The sequence below is a fragment of the Protopterus annectens genome, chromosome 3.part0 (genome assembly GCF_019279795.1).
Source record: "Protopterus annectens isolate FY-2018-M chromosome 3.part0, PAN1.0, whole genome shotgun sequence".
In the NCBI taxonomy this organism is placed as follows: domain Eukaryota; kingdom Metazoa; phylum Chordata; order Ceratodontiformes; family Protopteridae; genus Protopterus; species Protopterus annectens.
Genome location: NC_056731.1, coordinates 1,505,920,077 through 1,505,940,034, shown reverse-complemented (window position 1 = coordinate 1,505,940,034; position 19,958 = coordinate 1,505,920,077). Strand labels below are relative to the sequence as shown.

General features: G+C 38.3%; 1 protein-coding gene across 1 annotated transcript in view; it reads right to left on the bottom strand.

Annotated features, from left to right (window-relative positions):
- Positions 1 to 19,958, bottom strand: part of RP1 (RP1 axonemal microtubule associated) — a 652,673-nt gene that overhangs the window by 60,311 nt on the left and 572,404 nt on the right. The window contains exon 13 of the mRNA XM_044065894.1: positions 7,961 to 8,134. Within this exon, the coding sequence (XP_043921829.1) occupies positions 7,961 to 8,134 (174 nt within the window). The remainder of the gene's footprint in view (positions 1 to 7,960; positions 8,135 to 19,958) is intronic.

Genomic DNA, 19,958 nt, shown 5'->3' with positions numbered 1-19,958 from the left:
CATTACTTTAACTTTACTCATAAACCTCAGATGTGTGGACAGTTGTTCACTAAGCATGTCTAAGGGCAGTTTACTGTTTTGATACATTACTGTGATCCTTATTTTTTTCACTTTCCTCACAATTAGACATCAGATGTGCACATAGGTGTCTGCATTTTGGGGATATAGGTAAAGAGGCATGCAATATATATATATATATATATATAAATATATATATATATATATATATATATATATATATATATATATATATATATATATATATATATATATATATATATATATATATATATATATATGTGTGTGGTTTACCAACATAATGTTGAATTTCATAATGTCTAATAGTCATTTGGTTGAAAAATAACATCTCAACCCAAAACATTGAATTATCAAAATGTATGCAATCATTTAATTGAAAAAGCAATGAGATCAACCCTACTATTTTGCAGGGGGGCTATGCTCCCCTGCACCCCCCATGTGGGGGGCTGTGCCCCCAACACACCCCCTACTCAAATATATCAACTCCGAGATCACACTACAGTGGAGAAATGGGCAAATTTGATACTTTCAACATTGTGTGTTTAGACTAATTTTATTTCAACATTTTGATCATTCAATGTAGTGTGTTCAACCAATTCAGTTTCAACCATTTAGCATTCAGCATTATGTCGGTAAACCTATATATATATATATATATATATATATATATATATATATATATATATATATATATTGTACTCATAATATTGTTTTCCTCTGTAATAATATTGTTTTCCTCTGTAATATTGTTAATTTGTCTCTATTCGTATGTATTTGTATGTCTGTTTGGGGCTTTTCCCCTCGGGTCTCCACTGAAAAAGGGTAATTCTTACCCAGCTGGACCAACCCGGTTAACAAATGCAAATAAATATATATATATATATATATATATATATATATATATATATATATAGACACATTTCCAATAGCAACTATTTGAAATATTTTATAATATTATTTTCTTTCAGTTTCATCCCAATCTGACAACAAAGAGGTGTGAAGAAAGTGGCTTACTTTTGAGGGTAAGATATTAAGTAAACTGCATGTATGTTTGCATGACAGCAGCTACTTGCAATATGACTTTTACTAATTTCTGTCTTTGCTTTATTCCCTATTTAACACTACAGGAATACACACAATTTGTTCTATGGGTGTGTGAAGGGGTGGTGATGGTGGTGGTGATGGTGGTGTTGGTGGTGCTGAGGCTGGCACTATTCCCAAATATGATTTATGTATCATTGTGAGTATTTGTCTTTCTCGGTTTAATGTGAACTGCTGTTTTGTTAGCTTTGAACATTAAGCACTGGACACAACTTATTTCTTCCCTGAAAAAATAAAAATAAAAAGAATAAAAAAGAAAAGAAAACTGAATTTTCGTGTTTCATGATTTCTCGTCTGGATTTCATAGAATCAAAAGGTTGAGAAAAAAGCTACATGGACTTCAGCGCATCTATAACACTAAGACTTCTGGGGTCCAGAGCCCCCATATCCCCAGCTTAATTAAATGATTTACTCCTCAGTTATTATCTTGCAGTGTTGACCAGTTAGTGTGTGTTGAAAGGCTGCTTGAAAAAGCTGAAAAATAGGATAAAATATATGAAGAGGAAAAAAAAAAGCAATCTGGATGGTGTGTGGAGCCGAAGATGATGAGGGAGACTGGGATGCACTGGTAATGTGCACAGAATGGGAACAGAGGGCAACAGGGAGGTTAACATGGAACCCTTTGCCATTTCACCTAAGGCAGCTTTGCTTGGTCATATTGTATTTCTGTCTATCTGGCTGAGACTCCTGCAAGATGCTTCTTTGGTAGGCTGTAGCCTGGTGATTACTAGAACAAGACTATTAATGGTATGTAGCCTTCCACATTCTAAAGCAGTCAAGTAGGCTGGGGGAGAAGGGGTAGGGCAGGGGTGTTGGAGAGTGGTATGGCAAAGGTGGAGGGGTGGGGTTGGTTGATGAAAGGCTTATAACTTGAGAGCACACCAAATGTCCCAAATTATGCCCATCAGCTGCTAAAGCCAGCCCAGACTGATGACATAGTTAATGTTCTAAGAATACATATCTGTTGAAGTGATATTACAGTGATAGTTAGAAGGTTGCAACAACTCGCTACCACTTGCTGCTTTTAAAAATAGTTTACTATTCATGTCTAATAGCATGATGATATATGAGACAGTTTGAGATAACGTAAAGAATTATATGAACTAATGATGATTTCTTAGTCATCACCTTTATGAAGTCTCCAGTATGGAACGGTTGGTTTACAGACTGTCATTGTTTTAATAAGAAATAGATGCTGTTTGTTTTAGGGTTTTATCAGAAAAAAAAAAAAACAAATCAAATGTTTGTACCATGAAATGATGAAAGAAGTTTCGGCAGACTCAGTTCTGACGGCAGAGACACATTTGAATGATGCAACAATTTATCATGTGAGACGGAAAAAAGCTTTCTGCATATGAATTTGACATTCAGTGCAAGAGACCATTACAGCCATATGACATCTTTTCATGAGAGAAAGAGCAGACACATTAGCCATCCAGCCAGGGAACCACCAAGCCCACTAAAACCACCCATATCACAGCAAGTATACCATCATCATATGCTGATAACACTAAGGGTGAGAGACGGTGAACTGCAGCTGTACCACACCACCCAACCATTAATGGGCACAGTACGTGGCAATGCAGGGAAGTTGTGGCATCTAGGCCAGCTTTAAGGGATCACGATGGGTGCTCAGCAGCAGTGCAGGGTCACACAACCCAAACATAATGTATGAAAACTTACACTGAGATGTGCATGTCTGAGTCGCTCAGTGCATTTGAGATCTCCACATCATATTCATCATCATTTGCACATGTGATAAGGGACAAAATGACAAATGGTTGATATCTGAATCTGGGTGTGCAGCATGCCACCAGAAGTGGAGATGGAATCGGGAGCACTTATGGCAAACATAGTGTCAAGGAAAATGCCAAATTTCTGAACAGAAATAAAAGCACTTTTCAGGGCTCTAGGAAAATGCAACTGCTGTCTCTGGTCATATAACTTAACCCCTTCAGTCCCTTCTTCCCTCTACATTCCTTGTTCTGACTCTATTTTTGATTGCAACTCTTTTAGCATACCAACTCTGATTTCCACTTTATATACGATGCATGTATATATTGTGTTTTGTCAGTCACTCTTCTGTCATTTATCTATTGCTGTTACACTTTCAAGCCAATTTGTGCATAATATATGTATATATTGCATTTTATAATTCATTCTTAATATAATGTCACATTACCCCAGGCTGAGATTAAAATAGGCCCACTGGTATCAGTGCTCTACTCCAGTTAACAAATTCAAAATAAATAAAATAAAATAAATATCCCCTGGTGGCAAGAAGGGGGTTACACTACAGGAACATGACAAGGGGAGGGTGCCAGTATGTGACCATGATTTGGGTTAATAGTTCTGCCTTGCACTGGCAGGACATTAGGACTCCTGTGAGAAGACCTATATGGACTCTGGCGGAAAGATGTTCTGCCTTTGATTAATGGAAGTTTTCATGACCCTTGACATATGGTGATGATATGAGATACTTTAGACCTTCAACAGCACACTGTAAATATTGGTAACTAATCAACTACTTGCAACTTTTTTGAGTACAATGACATCATTATACTAATTTCTTATTGGACTGCTGTTCATCATGTGATTTATTCTAACTGCATTACATCTAGACTTCAGTGTTCTTCTATATAACACAGAGAAAGCTATAGAATGAAATGAATGAACTGGTGTCCCTGCAGTATCTGTTGTGATTTGTTTTACATACACACACACACATGTTTGTGTGTGTGTGTGTGTGTGTGTGTGTGTGTGTGTGTGTGTGTGTGTGTATGTATTTGTCAGAAATACAATTCTTATCATTCAGTCACTCTGCAGTCTAACATAAATAACTTTTACAACAAAAACAGGTTTTAGACCATCTTTTTTTGACTCAGGAATGTAAGCATTTACTATAGACGCAGTATTACAGGGCACTGGCAAAGTAGCTGGCAAAAGTAAAACAGTATATGCAGAGACCCCTATAGAGCAGAGTAGCTATTTCCCCAGTTCCAGCAGCAGTGAACAACTAACTTCAGCTTCAGTTCCAGCAACCAGGAAACAACAATAGAGCTTCATCTTCTACTGAAGTGGTAATAAGTCCAGATGTCTTCTCCTCTCAAATGCCAGGTCACTTTCCTCATAGGGTTACACCTGGAATGCTCTCCTTTTCTTCCCATTTGGTATAGATCTCTCCAGTTAGAGCTTATAATGGACTCTTTTTATACCAAAAGTCACAAATCTGCATCCCTATTTATTTTTAAGTCAATCTCCTTAAAGCTACCTTCCACCACTGTGCTATCTAACCCTTCTGGCACATTTAAAAGGACCAGTTGCCACTATGCTCTTTGGAATATAAATACACATAAATAAAACTAAGCATAAGGAAGCAACTCAGATATAATATACACACAACCCCTTTTAAATGGAACAATAGGTGACTTGAAATATTAGAAGACTTTTCCCCATCATGTCACTCAGAAAGGATATTCACATTTAATGTAAGCCATCAACTTTGCCATCTTGTTCACTTTAACTGTTTCCCCTGCAACTGATTGTGAGTTATCTTTTTTATGCCTTGTCATTAAAAACAGAAAAAAGGCAAACTGATGTGCTGGTCTGCTGACAGAAAACATTGGAAACCATATGTGATGTGATACATTTATCCTGACCAGCACACATTTTACAGTACAATTGATGGAGATTTCAGACTAAAATGAGACCTTTGTTTGGTATTCATAATTACTGATACTGGACATAGTGTTCAGTTGTTTCTAGAATGAGAGAAGAGACTACAAGATTGTGCAGCTTGAATGGTTATATAGCAAAAGCACCATACAACTGAGAGAGAAATGGAGAGAGAGAGAGAAACAGAGAGAGAGAGAGACAGGGAGCTGAATGTGTGTGTGTGTGTGTGTGTGTGTGTGTGTGTGTGTGTGTGTGTGTGTGTGTGTGTGTGTGTGTGTGTGTGTGTGTGTGTGTGTGTGTGTGTGTCTGTGTGCGCGTGTGTGTCTTTGAGTGAGAGAGTGAGTCTGAACTCTTAGATGGCAAAGTTGATGGCTTACATTAAAAGTGAATATGCTTTCTGAGTGATACGATAGGGAAAAACTTTTCTAATATTTCAAGTCACCTATTGTTCTATTTAAAAAGGACTCTGTGTATATCATAATATATCTGAGTTGCTTCCTTATACTTTATTTATACTTTTATGGTAAGCCATGAACTTTTGCCTTTTGCTATTTCTGTCTTATTAAGAAACACACACACACACTCACACACACGCACGTACACACACACACACACACACACACACACACACACACACACACACACACACACGCGCGCGCGCGCGCGCACGCACGCATGCGTGTACACATTCACAAGTAGACACACACAAAGACACACGCACATACATACACACACACACACACACACACACACACACACACACACACACACACACACACACACACACACTTGTATCCACAGTCACACACATAGATACACTGCCACTCTTTCTGATTTATCTCTGTCTCATATGTCTAAAGGACTGAACACACTATGATTTTGTCCTCTCTCTATGTTACTTTTAAATTTGTTTTTGGGAAATGAGAACGCTACCGTATTCAATACCTACTTTATTGAATCCATATCAAAAATGATAAACTCCTTCTCCCCCACAACCAACATAAATAACTCACATATACCCCCTCCAACTCCACATTCATTTTCTCTTAAATCTGTACCTACCAATTATATCAAATACTTACTCACTAAACTTACACCCTGTTCCTCTTCAGCTGACCATCTGCCTCCCTATGTCCTGCAAGTAGCTGCTGAGTCCATTGCTATCCCTGTATCTATCCTAATAAATCACTCTGTCTCTGAATCAAAAGTCCCTTCTATCTGGAAAGAATTGTATACCTTTCCTATACACAAGGGAGGTAACTCCTCTGACATTTCAAACTTCATACCTATCGCAATCCTCTCTCCACTATCAAAAATATTAGAAAAATGTATACATAAGCAGCTCATGCAATACCTACTACAGAATTCCTTGCTTACACCCACCCAGCATGGCTTTCACCTTAAGCACAGCACTTCAACTGCCCTTATATCCTTCACTAACACTATCTCACAGGCCAGGGACAACAATAATATTTTTCTTGCCTATTCCTGGACCTCTCCAAAGCCTTCGATATGGTCTCACACCCTCTACTACTATCCAAGCTGCTGTCTAACCTCAAAATCTGTACCTGTACTATTAACTGGTTTACCAGCTATCTCACTGATTGACTGCAATGTGTGAAATGGCTCTCTGCTCCCCCCCACCACCAGTGAAAATGGGTGTTCCCCAAGGATCCATCCTTGGCCCATTATTTTTAATATATTCACTAATCTTCTACATACCTCCTGTCCTCTGTCTTCCCTTATTCAATATCCAGATGATTCTACAGTCATTATCATCATCACAGATTCTCCTGCTGACCTTATCTCTGCCACTCAAGCATCTTTTAACTCAGTACAATCCTGGCTCTGTGACAACCGGCTTATTCTTAACCTTAAAAAAACAAAACTCCTTGTCTTTCTTCCTAAAAACCTCACCCACCTTAAATCACCCTTTTCAGTACTCTACCTTAATAACACATCCATCAATGTTGAAACCAACACAAAACTACTAGAAGTAACAATAGATGACCAACTTAAATTTGACTTACATTTAAATAACTGTATTAAAAAGACGCACCAAAAATTGGGCATTCTCTATTGAAACAAAATGTTTCTTACAGATAAAGCAAGGATCACCCTCTCTCACTTATATCTGCTACCCAGTCCATTATTTAGCTGTTAAATACACACTAATCTCAACTCCATCCTTTTAGCAAAATTAGAATCCACCTATAACAAGGTTGCAAGATTTGCTGCCCAACAAACTTATAAATCTCACCATTGTATTTCACTAAGATACATAAACTGGCCTGAACTACTACACTCACTCCTTCTCTCCCAGCTAAAAATAATCCATTCAGTTCTACACCAGAAATCATTCTGTCCCAGCCTATCCACTTTAATATCTCAATACTCTCCCCACCAGGTCATTACGGAGCTCTGACCAAAACCTATTACAAATATACAAGCCTAAAACTAAATATGGATGTAATCTCTACAGCTATAATCATTCTATAGCATGGAATAAACTGCCATTAGAAATCAGGTCCCTTACACAAACTAATCAATTCAAAACTGCAACCAAAGAATACCTAAAAGCCCACTGGTCCTGTCCTGGTTATCATCCTCCATAACCTATATTCAGTCCACTTACTAAGCACTACCTTACTGTTGACTATCAGTTAACCTCTCTTACCTCCTATGATGAACTATAACTCTTGCATACTATTCATCTTTGAGTCTATAGGTGTCAGTTCCTCTGCAGATCTCAAATATTTATGGGAAACGGCGACTATTATTTATAATTATTGCTGCTTTATGAATTTTTTTGTCTCACAATTTATAATCCTTCTGAACTAATATACTTACTATGTAACTACTGTAAAATTCTAATGTTTTGTAATGATTTGTATACTATGGAGCTTTTCTCCCCGGGCCTCTGCTGAAAAAGGGCTATTCAGCTCAGTCGGACCATCCCGGTCAACAAATGTAAAATAAAAATAAAGAAATAAATAATAATGCACTGTAAAATCTGTATTATTCCAGTAGTCTCTCCTGACTTTTAGAAAAAAAGAATTTGCAGGCAGAGAACAATTATTTTAGCTGTAAAGCTACTAATAACCATGGTTAAAAGTTTACTGTAATGTTTGCATCCTGTCCTTACCTTAACATGAACAGTGAATTCTTTTGCAAGTTCTGAACATTCATTTGTAGCATCAGTAGCAATTCCCTTATCACTAAAAGAAGAGAACTGTCCAGGAGACCAGACTGATTCAAGAATTATACAATGATTTGGTTGAGGGTGGAGTCTCATTTCACAAGTAATTGATCTGTTGTCCTAGACAAGAAATGAATTAGATTAGCTTAATATTTAAATAATGGAAGTTCAGTAATTAGTAATCAGTAAATGCATGCGTGTGTGTGTGTGTGTGTGTGTGTGTGTGTGTGTGTGTGTGTGTGTGTGTGTGTGTGTTTATATATGTGAGAGAGTGAAATGCCACTGATGATAAATTGATTTTATTCTTCCACAGCAATGACTCTTGCTACAGCTCCACAAAAAAAGTTTCATGGTAATATTTCATTAAAATCAAGCCAGTAAACAGCAAAGAATAAGTAAACACATTCTGATTAACCAAATCTAAAATTTCAATAAAGCAAACAAACCCATAGCCTACAGTAGATTATACAGAATTAACTAAAACATTTTTTTGTGGCTGTAACAAATCTATCTTGCACACATACTTGGATAACTTCTGTCTTATTTGTATGCTTTGCTAGACTCTCCCGAGCCCCTATCTCCTCAAGGATCAATTTGCCCACTTTATAACTCTGATTTTGAACTTGCTCCCTACTGCTTATTATAGGAAATTACTGCGAGTGCTGTTTTTATGTGGGCATTGGCAGTGATTCCTTTGCTTTGTGAGATTTCTCCATTCTTCCTGTTGTATGAAATTTGCACTGAGGGTCTACTTTGTTTGATTGAAAGCTCATTTCACTGCATTTCAATTCACCCTAACCAAATCGATGAAAGCTCAAATTACTGAAAACTCTTTTCATTGAATCTCATTTCACTGAAGTGAATTACTGGCACTATGCAGAGTACTGTAAGGTAAGTAAAACTTATATGCCCTTTTCCCCACTGTAGTATGATCCTGAAGTTAGTATACATAGTTGGGGGGGTGTGGTGGGCACAGCCACCACATTGGGGGGTGTGGGGGGGGGCATAGTCTCCCACTTAGTTTGAGTATATATTGTCTTATGGAAAGAATTAGTCATCGGTGTTGCAAGTATACATCTCTATGGTTTAAAATGTATTGTTTTGAAGTTTTCAGTAAAATATAATATAAAACCAAACTAGGTGGGGGGCTACGCTCCCCGCACCCCCCATGTAGGGAGCTGTGCCCCCCAGACACCCTCTAACTACACGTACTAACTCCAGGATTGCACTACAGTGGGGAAAAGGGCATATACCTTTTACTTGCCTTACAGTACTCTACACAGTGCCAGTACTCCACTTCAGTGAAATGAGATTTGGTGAAATGAATTTTTAGTAATTTGAGTTTTCAGTGATTTGGTCAGGATGAGTTCAAATTAAGTGAAATGAGCTTTCAATGAAACAAAGTAGACCCCATATATATATATATATATATATATATATATATATATATATATATATATATATATATAAAAATATATTTTATCTATATCTATATATATATATATATATATATATATATATATAGATAGATAGATATGCAAAACTATTTTCAGGGGGTATTGTCGGCTTTCACCCCCTACCCGCAACAGACTCCTCCCCCTTGCAAATGCAGATAGTTTTAAATTTGTTTGGTAGGTTTAAGGGGAAAGGTGAATCCACAGTGAGATAAACTTTGGGGTTTCCAAAATGAAGCCTTATTTCCCAGTACTAAATCTATGATTTCAGCATTTCAAGGAAAGAGTAAAATTTACTTGAATTGTTTATTTCTTTTCTACTCTTTTTATGAGTATTTCTGATACTGGAGGTATTAAAACTAAGAACAAACTATCAAGGAAATTCCTACTCTACAGTGGTTTGCATGAGATAATTTATAGAAACAGGTTATGAGAAAAAGTAATTGAAATCAAATAAAAAAATGAGAACACTGGTTGTGGACTACTAAAGGATAAATGTGCTATATATATACCTGCATTTACATAATGATATCACTGATACATTGCTTCTTCAAAGTAAATGGCAAGTTAAAGGTACGTGACCTTTCTAGTCAACTATTCGAGAGTAAGACTTATTAAGTTGCATTCATTTTAAGATGAGTATCAGAGCACAAAGCCGCATTTCAGTAGTTGGTTAGCAAAAAGAGAAATACCTGTGACAATTAATCATCATCTATATTCTATCAACACAGAGCTAAGCAGAGCTAAACTGAATCATAGGGAAATACTAGGCTTTCACTATGAGTAGACTAAAGTGAATGCATTGAGAATCAGAATCCTCAAACTACATTCACTTTTTTTAAGTGTTTTTTACAGGGGCAAACACACCTGATCAACCCCAAACTGATATATACCAACTCCATAGTTGCATCAACTCAAAAAAGGGGAACATTCTCCCCAAAAGGGAATTACTTCTGGCACAACTCCCTGACAGCAATTTCCTAGGGAGGAACTCCTTTCATCAATGGGTTGAACCTTGGGCAATTGAAGCTAGTGTATTCAATCTTTGTCAGCCTGTAGGTCACCCAAATATTTGGCTATCAATCCACTGACAATTACAAGCCTAGCTCATAACCAGTGGTCAGGATCAAATCCTGTACTTTGTATCAGTGATAGTCAAGAACTTAACCATTATACCTGCCCTGATCCTATGGTTCCACTGGAGAGTGACCCAAGGACAATCTGCATTTAAAGCTGATATGATAACCATCACTTCACAGAATCACTTAGACACTGGGTTTGTCCAGGATTTGAACCCATAGCTTTTTAGTCCCACAATGCCCTCTTCATGGATCTGAGCAATTATAAAGCTATTTGCAAAGAAAGGAAGATAATACCGGAAGCAAGAAAGCAAAAGCAATACCGATGGATTTCATGAGATTTCAACAGCAGTTCCTCTCTTTTACAATTTAACATCATTCCTTTTCATGCTTCAATAACTAGGCAAATGTGTTTATTTCAAATGATGCTTTTCTAATGTGCAATAAAGAAGAAATGTCAGCAATAAAATAATCAACCAGAACAAAAATGATCATGCCAGGTAGTACAAGAGCACTGGCCAGAAAATAACTTAAGTCTAAAATTCATCTATTCAGTATGAAATATATCATTATGATAAGCAACTAGGAGAAAATCCATTATGGAAACAGGGTCGTCTTTGAGTTTCCTCTCACACTAATATAAAATACTACCAGTAGTCAAAAACTGTCCATGAATTCCACATATAAATGAAGCCATATTAGTTGAAGCAAAATTGTATAGTAATTCAGCTCTGATTTTCAATAATGTTTTAGGAATCTTAAGAAAGCAAAATTGCATGTAATAATACATCTCTTTAACTTACTAGTAACCATTCAATATTTATGCCACAAATCAACCAAGCATGTTTTACACACACAGACACACACACACACACACACACACACACACACACACACACACACACACACACACACACACACACACACACACACACACATGCCCACGCACAAGCAAAAAACACACAGCTCATGGATCCCTATAATAGTGAAGCCAGTATGATTAAAAATTATAAGAATGAAATGAAAACTTTAAAAGACTGAAGCTCAAAATCATTGGGAGGTTCACAGAACATGTCACAGAGTTAAAACTCTGATTAGCTGTTTTTATTTTGGGTGTTAAGTTCAAGCTTTGTTTTTGCTTTAACATATTATTGATTATTTTGTGATTTTCAGTTTGTCTTTTTCAGCTTTCAGGATTGTGATAACAGTCTTATTATTTTCAGTAATTTAGGATTCAGTCTTTTGACAGTGAACCCATTCAACATGCTTAATGACATGTGCACGAATGTTTATGTTCATAGGATCATAGGTGTTTACTAGGCTAATGACCACAAGGACCTTTTTAAGCCTAGCCATTCATCCCAAATCTCTGATGAGTTCTGATACCCTTGATAAGTATAAGCATGGGCCTGGGAGATGAACCATTTACAGGTTACCTGTTTGCATCGGAGACATAGGTGCCAGACCAGGGATGAATTTCCAGTTTCCCATCCAGTTGTCCAAGTTGCACTTGAATTGGATTAGGGAGGAACTATGCTTCACATGAATGGGGAGCCTGTTCCATAGATGGGGTAATCTCTGGGATACATACCTATCTCTCCAGCAGGTCCTATTTATATCACAGGCAAGGTTTAAGTCTTTAGAATGGGTAATTCTGGTACTGTTTGTTTTGTGGCTATGCAGGAGGTCCATCAGAGTGGGGTCTGACAATGCCCTGTATGTCAGGCATAGATCTTTCCTCAAAAGCCTGTAAGAGACAGAATACAGGGATAGGGCCCTGAGGCGGTCTTCACAGGGCATATTACTTATGCCCTTCCCTGTATTCTTTTAGTGAGGAACCTCTGTGGAAGTTCTAGTTGTTGGATATGCCTAGTTAGGTACATACCAAAGAGGGCATTATACTCAATGATAGGTCTGATGCATGTTGAATACACTTCTTTGGACTTAGATGCCATACCTTTGTTTACAAATTGGCGCAACATAGAATGATTTCATCACCACTGTAGACACGTGATGACCAAAGGCTAGATTACTATGTATGTGTGTCCCTAAGTCCCTGACTATTGGGCCAAATCTAAGGGGCGTGTTGTCAATATGATAGTTACCAGAGTTCGATGACTTCCCAAAGGATACTATTATGTATTTCTTGGGATTTAGTTTTAGTCCATGACTCTGACACCGGTTATGTGTCTGTGTCAGCCCCTCCTAGAGAACATTTGTGTCAGTGTGAGACTTAACGGCAGCTCCTAATTTGCAATCATCTGAAAATTTATTCAGCCAGAGAACACTGACATTGGCCTTGACTTCTGAGAAGTAAATGCCAAAAAGGAGTGGTCCAAGAACTGATCCCTGAGGGACTCCACTTGTGACTGGCTTCTTTGTAGAGGTGGACTCCCCAATTCTAACTTCCTGGATCCTGTCTGTGAGCCAGTTGGCTATCCATTGGGTAACATACAGGTTTGTAACTAACCTCTTGAGTTTGTCAACAACGCCCAAGTGGGGTATTGTGTCAAATGCCTTGGCCAGGTCAAGGTAGGCAGTGTGAATGATTTTGCCTTCATCCATTGCTTTGGTGACCTTTTCAAAGAAGTCCACCAGGTTGAGTAGGCATGATCTGCCCTTTATGAAACCAAACTGGGTTGAGTCCAGTGTCTGGAGAATTACTATATCTGTATTTATCATCTACTTGATAATTCTTTCCATGGCTTTACATATAAGACTAGTTAGACTTATGGGTCTGCAGTTTCTAGGGTCTGTAGATGGCCCACCTTTGTGCAGAGGAAGGACTGTTGCCTTTCTCCGTTCATGAGGCACGAAGCCTGTTTGGAGGCTACAGTTAAATAGTAATTCCAGAGGCCCTGATAGGTCATGTTTCATGATATTTAGAAGGAATCATGGGATATTGTCTGGGCCCATCATTGATGCAGTGTTCTTGGTCTTAGAAATAGAATTAAGGACCTGTTACCTAGTGATAGTAGGGGGAGTTACATTTGATGATATTTCCTGAGGGAAGGTTGAGGGGGAGAGAGGAGTAAAGTTGGAGATGAATTTATTAGCCAGGAGGTTTGCCATATCTTCTGGCACAGTATAGGTGGTTCCATTTACAATGAGCTCTGCACTATGGGGGAAGACAGTGTTTTAGCTAATATTGAAAAGCCTAGAGGGGAGAGGTGCAGACTATCCCTGGTAAAGCAGCATAGTCTGTAGACCACCTCCTTCCATGCTGACAAATATTGCACCCCCTTAGAATGACACCAGGAACTAAGCCAATTATGAAAGTCAATCATCTTTTGTTCATATTGCGGCACCATCCTTGGAGAAGCTAAAGTGCTGCTCAATGCTATGCTCATACCAGCCTGTGACATATTCCAAATGCACTATGATGTCTCTCTTCATATAGTCTAGGGAGGTATGTCTCAGGTCATTTACTTTCACATGGACAATGACTGAGTCATATTGGTAATTGTGATCCAATGACCTAAGTGCATGCGTAATGTGGCAGATCCTAGCCCCTGATAAGCAACTGACCGTAAGTTACTCCTTACTCAGCCTGGTGAGAGGGACATCAGTATGTTTCACAATGGAGTCTCCAATGGCTAGAATGTTGGATGGTGTGGTGACTTGCCTTATGGGCATAGAGGTAGAGGATCCATGAGATGCAGCACTGTGTTGATGTGGGTGTTGTTTTGAAAGAGTGTGTTTGGGGCTGCTGAGGGTATTTCTTATGTGTACTTTGTCTAGGAGGTCTTTGTGGTTTAGGAAGGTCACATGTAAGTGCCTCAGTATATGTGAGACTATATGTCTGCTTTGATTTGTGTGTGATGGGTGCAGCATGTGTACTACTGATAAGCTTATTGACATTAGGAGTAATTTTATGTGAGAGCTTTGCCTCCACTGATGTTGTGCAAATGCATCACTCACATACCATATCGGTTTGTTTGAGAATTAACTGGTAGTCAGTAAAGATAAGGCAATTTCTACATTGCCTCAGGATGCTCATATCTATCAAGCCAGTAATGGAGACAGTAGGAAGGTTCATATCCATGGTAACAGACCCTTTTTTATTGATTACACTGTTGGAGTGAGAATATCAATCACTGTCATGGGTATCTGGTTTGCAACTATGTGGACAGTGCTTGTCACTGCAAACTAGTTGTCCTGTGTGCAACTAGATATTGGAGAAATTTCAACTGTGCTTTTACAGGAAAAATTTCACTCAAGGTGTCTGAGTCTGTCCAGAGCACTGGCAACCACTTGAGGGGAAACTAATATGTAGACCCTGAAAATTTAAGAATGAAGTATTTAGGCGGATATTCTGAAGTTTGAAAGAAATCAAGCAGTACTTACTGAAAACAAAGAATTAGCCTGTCAAGAATGATGAAAAGAGGGGAGTCGCATGAATGGTTATTGTCTGGCTACTACTAATGCTGGTCTCAGCACAGCTTCACTCTGTTGGGATACAATGCTCCTTTGCTTCTTCTTTTACCAGAAGCAACACGTTAGCACCAATGCCAAGAAGAGAAGCAGGCCACAGCCTGTTTGCTGATCCACAATCTTGTCCCAGATGATGCAAGGGTCTGTAGGCTTGTAGCCTTTTTCTGGTAGATGCCTCGTATAGAAACCAGACCAGTCAAGTAAGTTAAGCACAGACACTCACTGTCCAACCAGAAAGAGTCAGGAATCAATGCACTATGTGTTTATGTGTGTACAAATTTGTAGATGGCCATGGTGGTGTAGTCGTTAGTGTTCTTGCCTCACAGCAAGAGACAGTCTGGTTTGATTCTCAGCTGGAGCACCTCCTGAGAAGAGTCTGTATGTCCTTCCTGCAGTTATGTGAGACTTTTAAAGAGATGCAGTAGGTGTGTGTTTGAGTGTATGTGTGCCTTCTGTGAAGGTTGGGTACCGGGCTGACAACTTGACACTGTAAAAGCTCCACTGCCAATCGATCTGCGGACCGGTGATCCGCTGTGGTGACCCTTAATGGGAGAAGCCAAAGGACATTGTTATATGTGTATGCATTTGAGAAGTGATAAGGGCCACACCCCACTAAAATGTTCAAATGTATTAGATAACTCAAAGCTTTACACAGTTTGCAGTGGAGATTAGGGGCATAGTTGATAATGCAATAGATATTTTTGAGGGGTTTGCTAAGAATTCAAATGACTTTCCAGCAATATAGTAGCAATGCCCTGTTGTTGTAGTAGAAAATCACCCAATCCATCACCACCACCCACTTAATGCAGGTTACTTATCAGCAGTGTAGCTACAGCTAGATTCTGCTGGGGTATGTTTTACAAAAATGTAACTAGGTTCAAATTTCTAAGGTATATAAAGGTACATATATATATATATATATATATATATATATATATATATATATATATATATATATGTCTGTAATAATGTGGCATTATCAAATACCTGACACTGTGCCAAACTTACCTCATATTTTACACCTTTGCAATGTAAATGTAATAATCCTGAAACTAAAAATGAAAAAGAAACATCTGTATAGTATTAGGATTAGGAACAGGAGTGGGGATCGGACTAACATAAGGTGTGTGTATGTTTTGTTTACTTTTAGGAACAGCAATAGGGGTGGGGTTTAGCCTGAGAGTTTGTGCTGAAGTTATGGTTATGGTTAGGTTTTGGGCTAGGGTTAGTACATATGAATAAGGCACTGTGGATTTTATGTGATATATTTTATACCTTTGTTATTATTTTTGAAAGATGACTTAGATTCATAGGTTCATAGGTAGGTACTAAGCTATCTGCCTGAATGCATTTGTAAGCCTAGCCGGAATGTGTTGGCTTTTGCTGCCCCCTTAGATTAGTACCTTGTACCTCTGTCCAGCAGGGCCATTGAAGTGATTCCTGGGGTAAACTTTCTGTTTCCCATCCACTCGTCAAGGTTTCTCTTGAAGAGGGTTAGCGAGGAGCTCTGCCTAATGTAGATTGGAATCTTGTTCCAGAGCATGGGAAGTCTCTGGGACAGGAATCTATCCCTCCAACAAGTCCTATTTATTGTTTTGGTGAGGTTTAGATCCCTGGAGCATGTGGCTTGAGGGGATATGGTTTTCTTTAGGTGGAGCATGTCCATCAATTCTGGGTTGGACATAGCCTTGTACGTCAGGCAGAGATCACCTCTGAGTCTTGCTAACTATTTTTTACATATACCCAGAAGAGTTATGTGTGTGCCTCTGAATGCATCTACACATAACAATTGGTTGTTTCTTTTTTCATTAATGCACTCACACACACACACACACACACACACACACACACACACACACACACACACACACACACACACACACACACACACACACACACACACACACACACACACACACACACACACACACACACACACACACACACACACACACACACACACACACACACACACACACACACACACACACACACACACACACACACACACACACACACACACACACACACACACACACACACACGCACACACACACACACTGAAACTGCATCTTGTAATAGACCAGACTTGTCAGGGACAGTGTCAGTTTGTGCATCACAAATGATTGTCCCTGAAAATCTAGGTCTATCAAAAGATGCACAGGCACACACACACACCCACATGCTGTACTCTTACCGACAGGTAAACTGGATGAATGCCCATTCACCTAAGGCTTATCTTTGGGATGGTGGAGAAAAATATACATGGATTAACAAATTCAGAAATAGACAGGGCATGTAGACTCCATGCAGAAGACGACACAGCCAAGAACTCAAGTAGAGACAAGTAATCAATGTTGGCAATACTACTCACTCCATCACTAAGCCTATGATCAGATTCTTTCACACATGTCCTGCTCCAGCCAGACCACCAAAGACAGCCACTTACGTACAATGTTTATATTTGTGATGAAAAGTGAAGTTATGGCTGGCATGTTACTTGCAAATACACTGCAACCTCCGCACAGTCGGACACAAACACACAGAAACAAACACACACACACACTCACACACACACACACACACACACACACACACACACACACACGCACACACGCACACACGCACACACGCACACACACACACACACACACACACACACACACACACACACACACACACATACACACACACAAACATGAGTGAACTATAGTAATGTTAATTTTACACTAATTTTTAGCAAGTGCAATACACTGTGTGACAGTACAATTGCTATGTCAGATCAGTGGCTGTTATTTCAAAATTATCAAACAACAGCAGGGATAAGTCACTTTTTCCTACAGACAGCCTCTGTACTTATCAATTACAGATACTTTACTGTCTATGTATACCTCAGTTTCTAAGTTTCTAATTGTGGTAAACAAATAAATAACAATAACAGTCACATTAATGTACTTCAAGTTTGTTTCACACAGTCACACCGTGCTCACAATAAAATAGTCTGTCTTACTTTATAAAAATGCACACTAGCCCTGCAGTGTCAAATTTCTGACTAAATAAACTGAGCAAATGATAAGAAAGTCAGTTACTTTCATCCATAGACAGCTCCAACCCAGCAGTTTTAGCATTTCCATGTATACTTCAGGTGTTTGTGATAAAAAAAATAATGGCCATGAAGTGCATTTCAGCTTTGCCCCAAACAAACAGTTATCACACATTAAAGTCTTCCAGGTTATTTCACACAAATCACAATAATCCTGCAAAGTCAGAATAATGAGTCGACAACAGTAAACAGTTAGCAATTTTCCTTGACAGACTGCCTCAGCAATTATACCTGATTTGTCTATGTATATCTCAAATATCCATTTTTTTTTATATATAACTAATAATAATAATAATAACAACAATAACCAAATAGTAACATTTTTAAACAGCTGTCCACTTCTTAGTACAATAGTCAGGGACAAAAGCTGGAAATCAGGGACAGATTTTAAATATTGTTGTCCTATAATTAGAGTATTGCTAGAATAAGAGGTTTTCCATTAGCATGCATTTCTGAGGAATATGAAGTCTGAACCTCAAACCCATCATTACTTAATGACCACAACCCCATATTATTTACCAGAAATCCACAAATTTTGCACAGAACAGATGAAAATGAGTCAAACTCAGGCACAGTTTGTTAAATCATGGACAACTAAGAGGTATAAATATCTAGATGATCTGATTGCTTCATTGCCAGGGTTTTAAAAATATTTACCTACTACAAATTAGGCCATTCTATGTAGATGAACCCCAAATGCAGCATTCTCTTTCAGATCCTCATGGATCTGCTTATAGACTCCTGCCACAGTCATACCTTCCAGTGTGCAAAGTTTCCAGGCAGTTAGCTCAGTCTCATACACCACGTTTTAGACAACAAATCAAAGAGGTTTTGGTACTACAAAGGTTGTGTGGTTTGTTGTGTAGATCACATTTGGCGAAACAAAGTAAAAAGCCTAGAAACTGACCAGTGCATGGTGCTTCCATTAGAGGGTGCTGTTCTTCACTCAATAATTTTTATTGATAATTTTATTACTAAGGAGAAAATATTGTAAAAATGGCCCTAGTCATTGTGGTAGAGCTCTTTGAAATGCCTCATCATTTGTATCGCTCTTTGGCCTATTAACTACTACACAAATAACCATCTAGTACATCTAGTTGATATTGTACCATGCACCTAGTTATTTGGATGTGGGGACGTTGATGGAGTTCCTTATTTTTAATATGCCATGGACATTTCTGTAGGATTGCAGTAACTCAGCTCTGTAGGTGTATGTATATGTTCTTTCCTTCTGAATGCATTTTCCTATAGTCATGTAAACATGGCTGTATATGTGTCTGTCTGCCATATATATTACTTACAATGGTTAGAACCTGTTCTTCTTGTGCAATCTTCTGTTACTGAATGAAGTTTTTATTAAATATCTGGAAAAGCTGCAACTTCAATTCAATTCTTTTCATTAGTGTGAACAAATGTTAAACATATAAAGCAGTAACCAACTGGGATAATGCACTAATAGTGGAAGTAAACATTCAAAGCCAGCTTCATTCCTGTGATACCAGAGTTCACTTAGTAACATGGCATGGAGAGAATGGACATGCCTATCATTTGGAGAGTAAAGGGTGGACCAATGCCAAAAATTTGTATATGTTGCTAAAAGTACACAACACTATACCTTCCAAGGGTGGGTCAGTAGTATCAGTAATGGACTCACTGACGGAACCCTTTTTGCAAATGCTTGAATTTTATCTGAAATCACTTTTGATTAATGCATCTTCCAGAATCAAGGATTCCCATGAATTTTTAGTGCTGATTGCAGATTTATGGGTGTTACAAAGCACTTATTTTGCTCACTATATGTACAAAGTTTATAAACATCTAAATCTTAGGAAACTGGACTGGAATCAAAAGATTTTTGGCTAACTTTCAGTGAT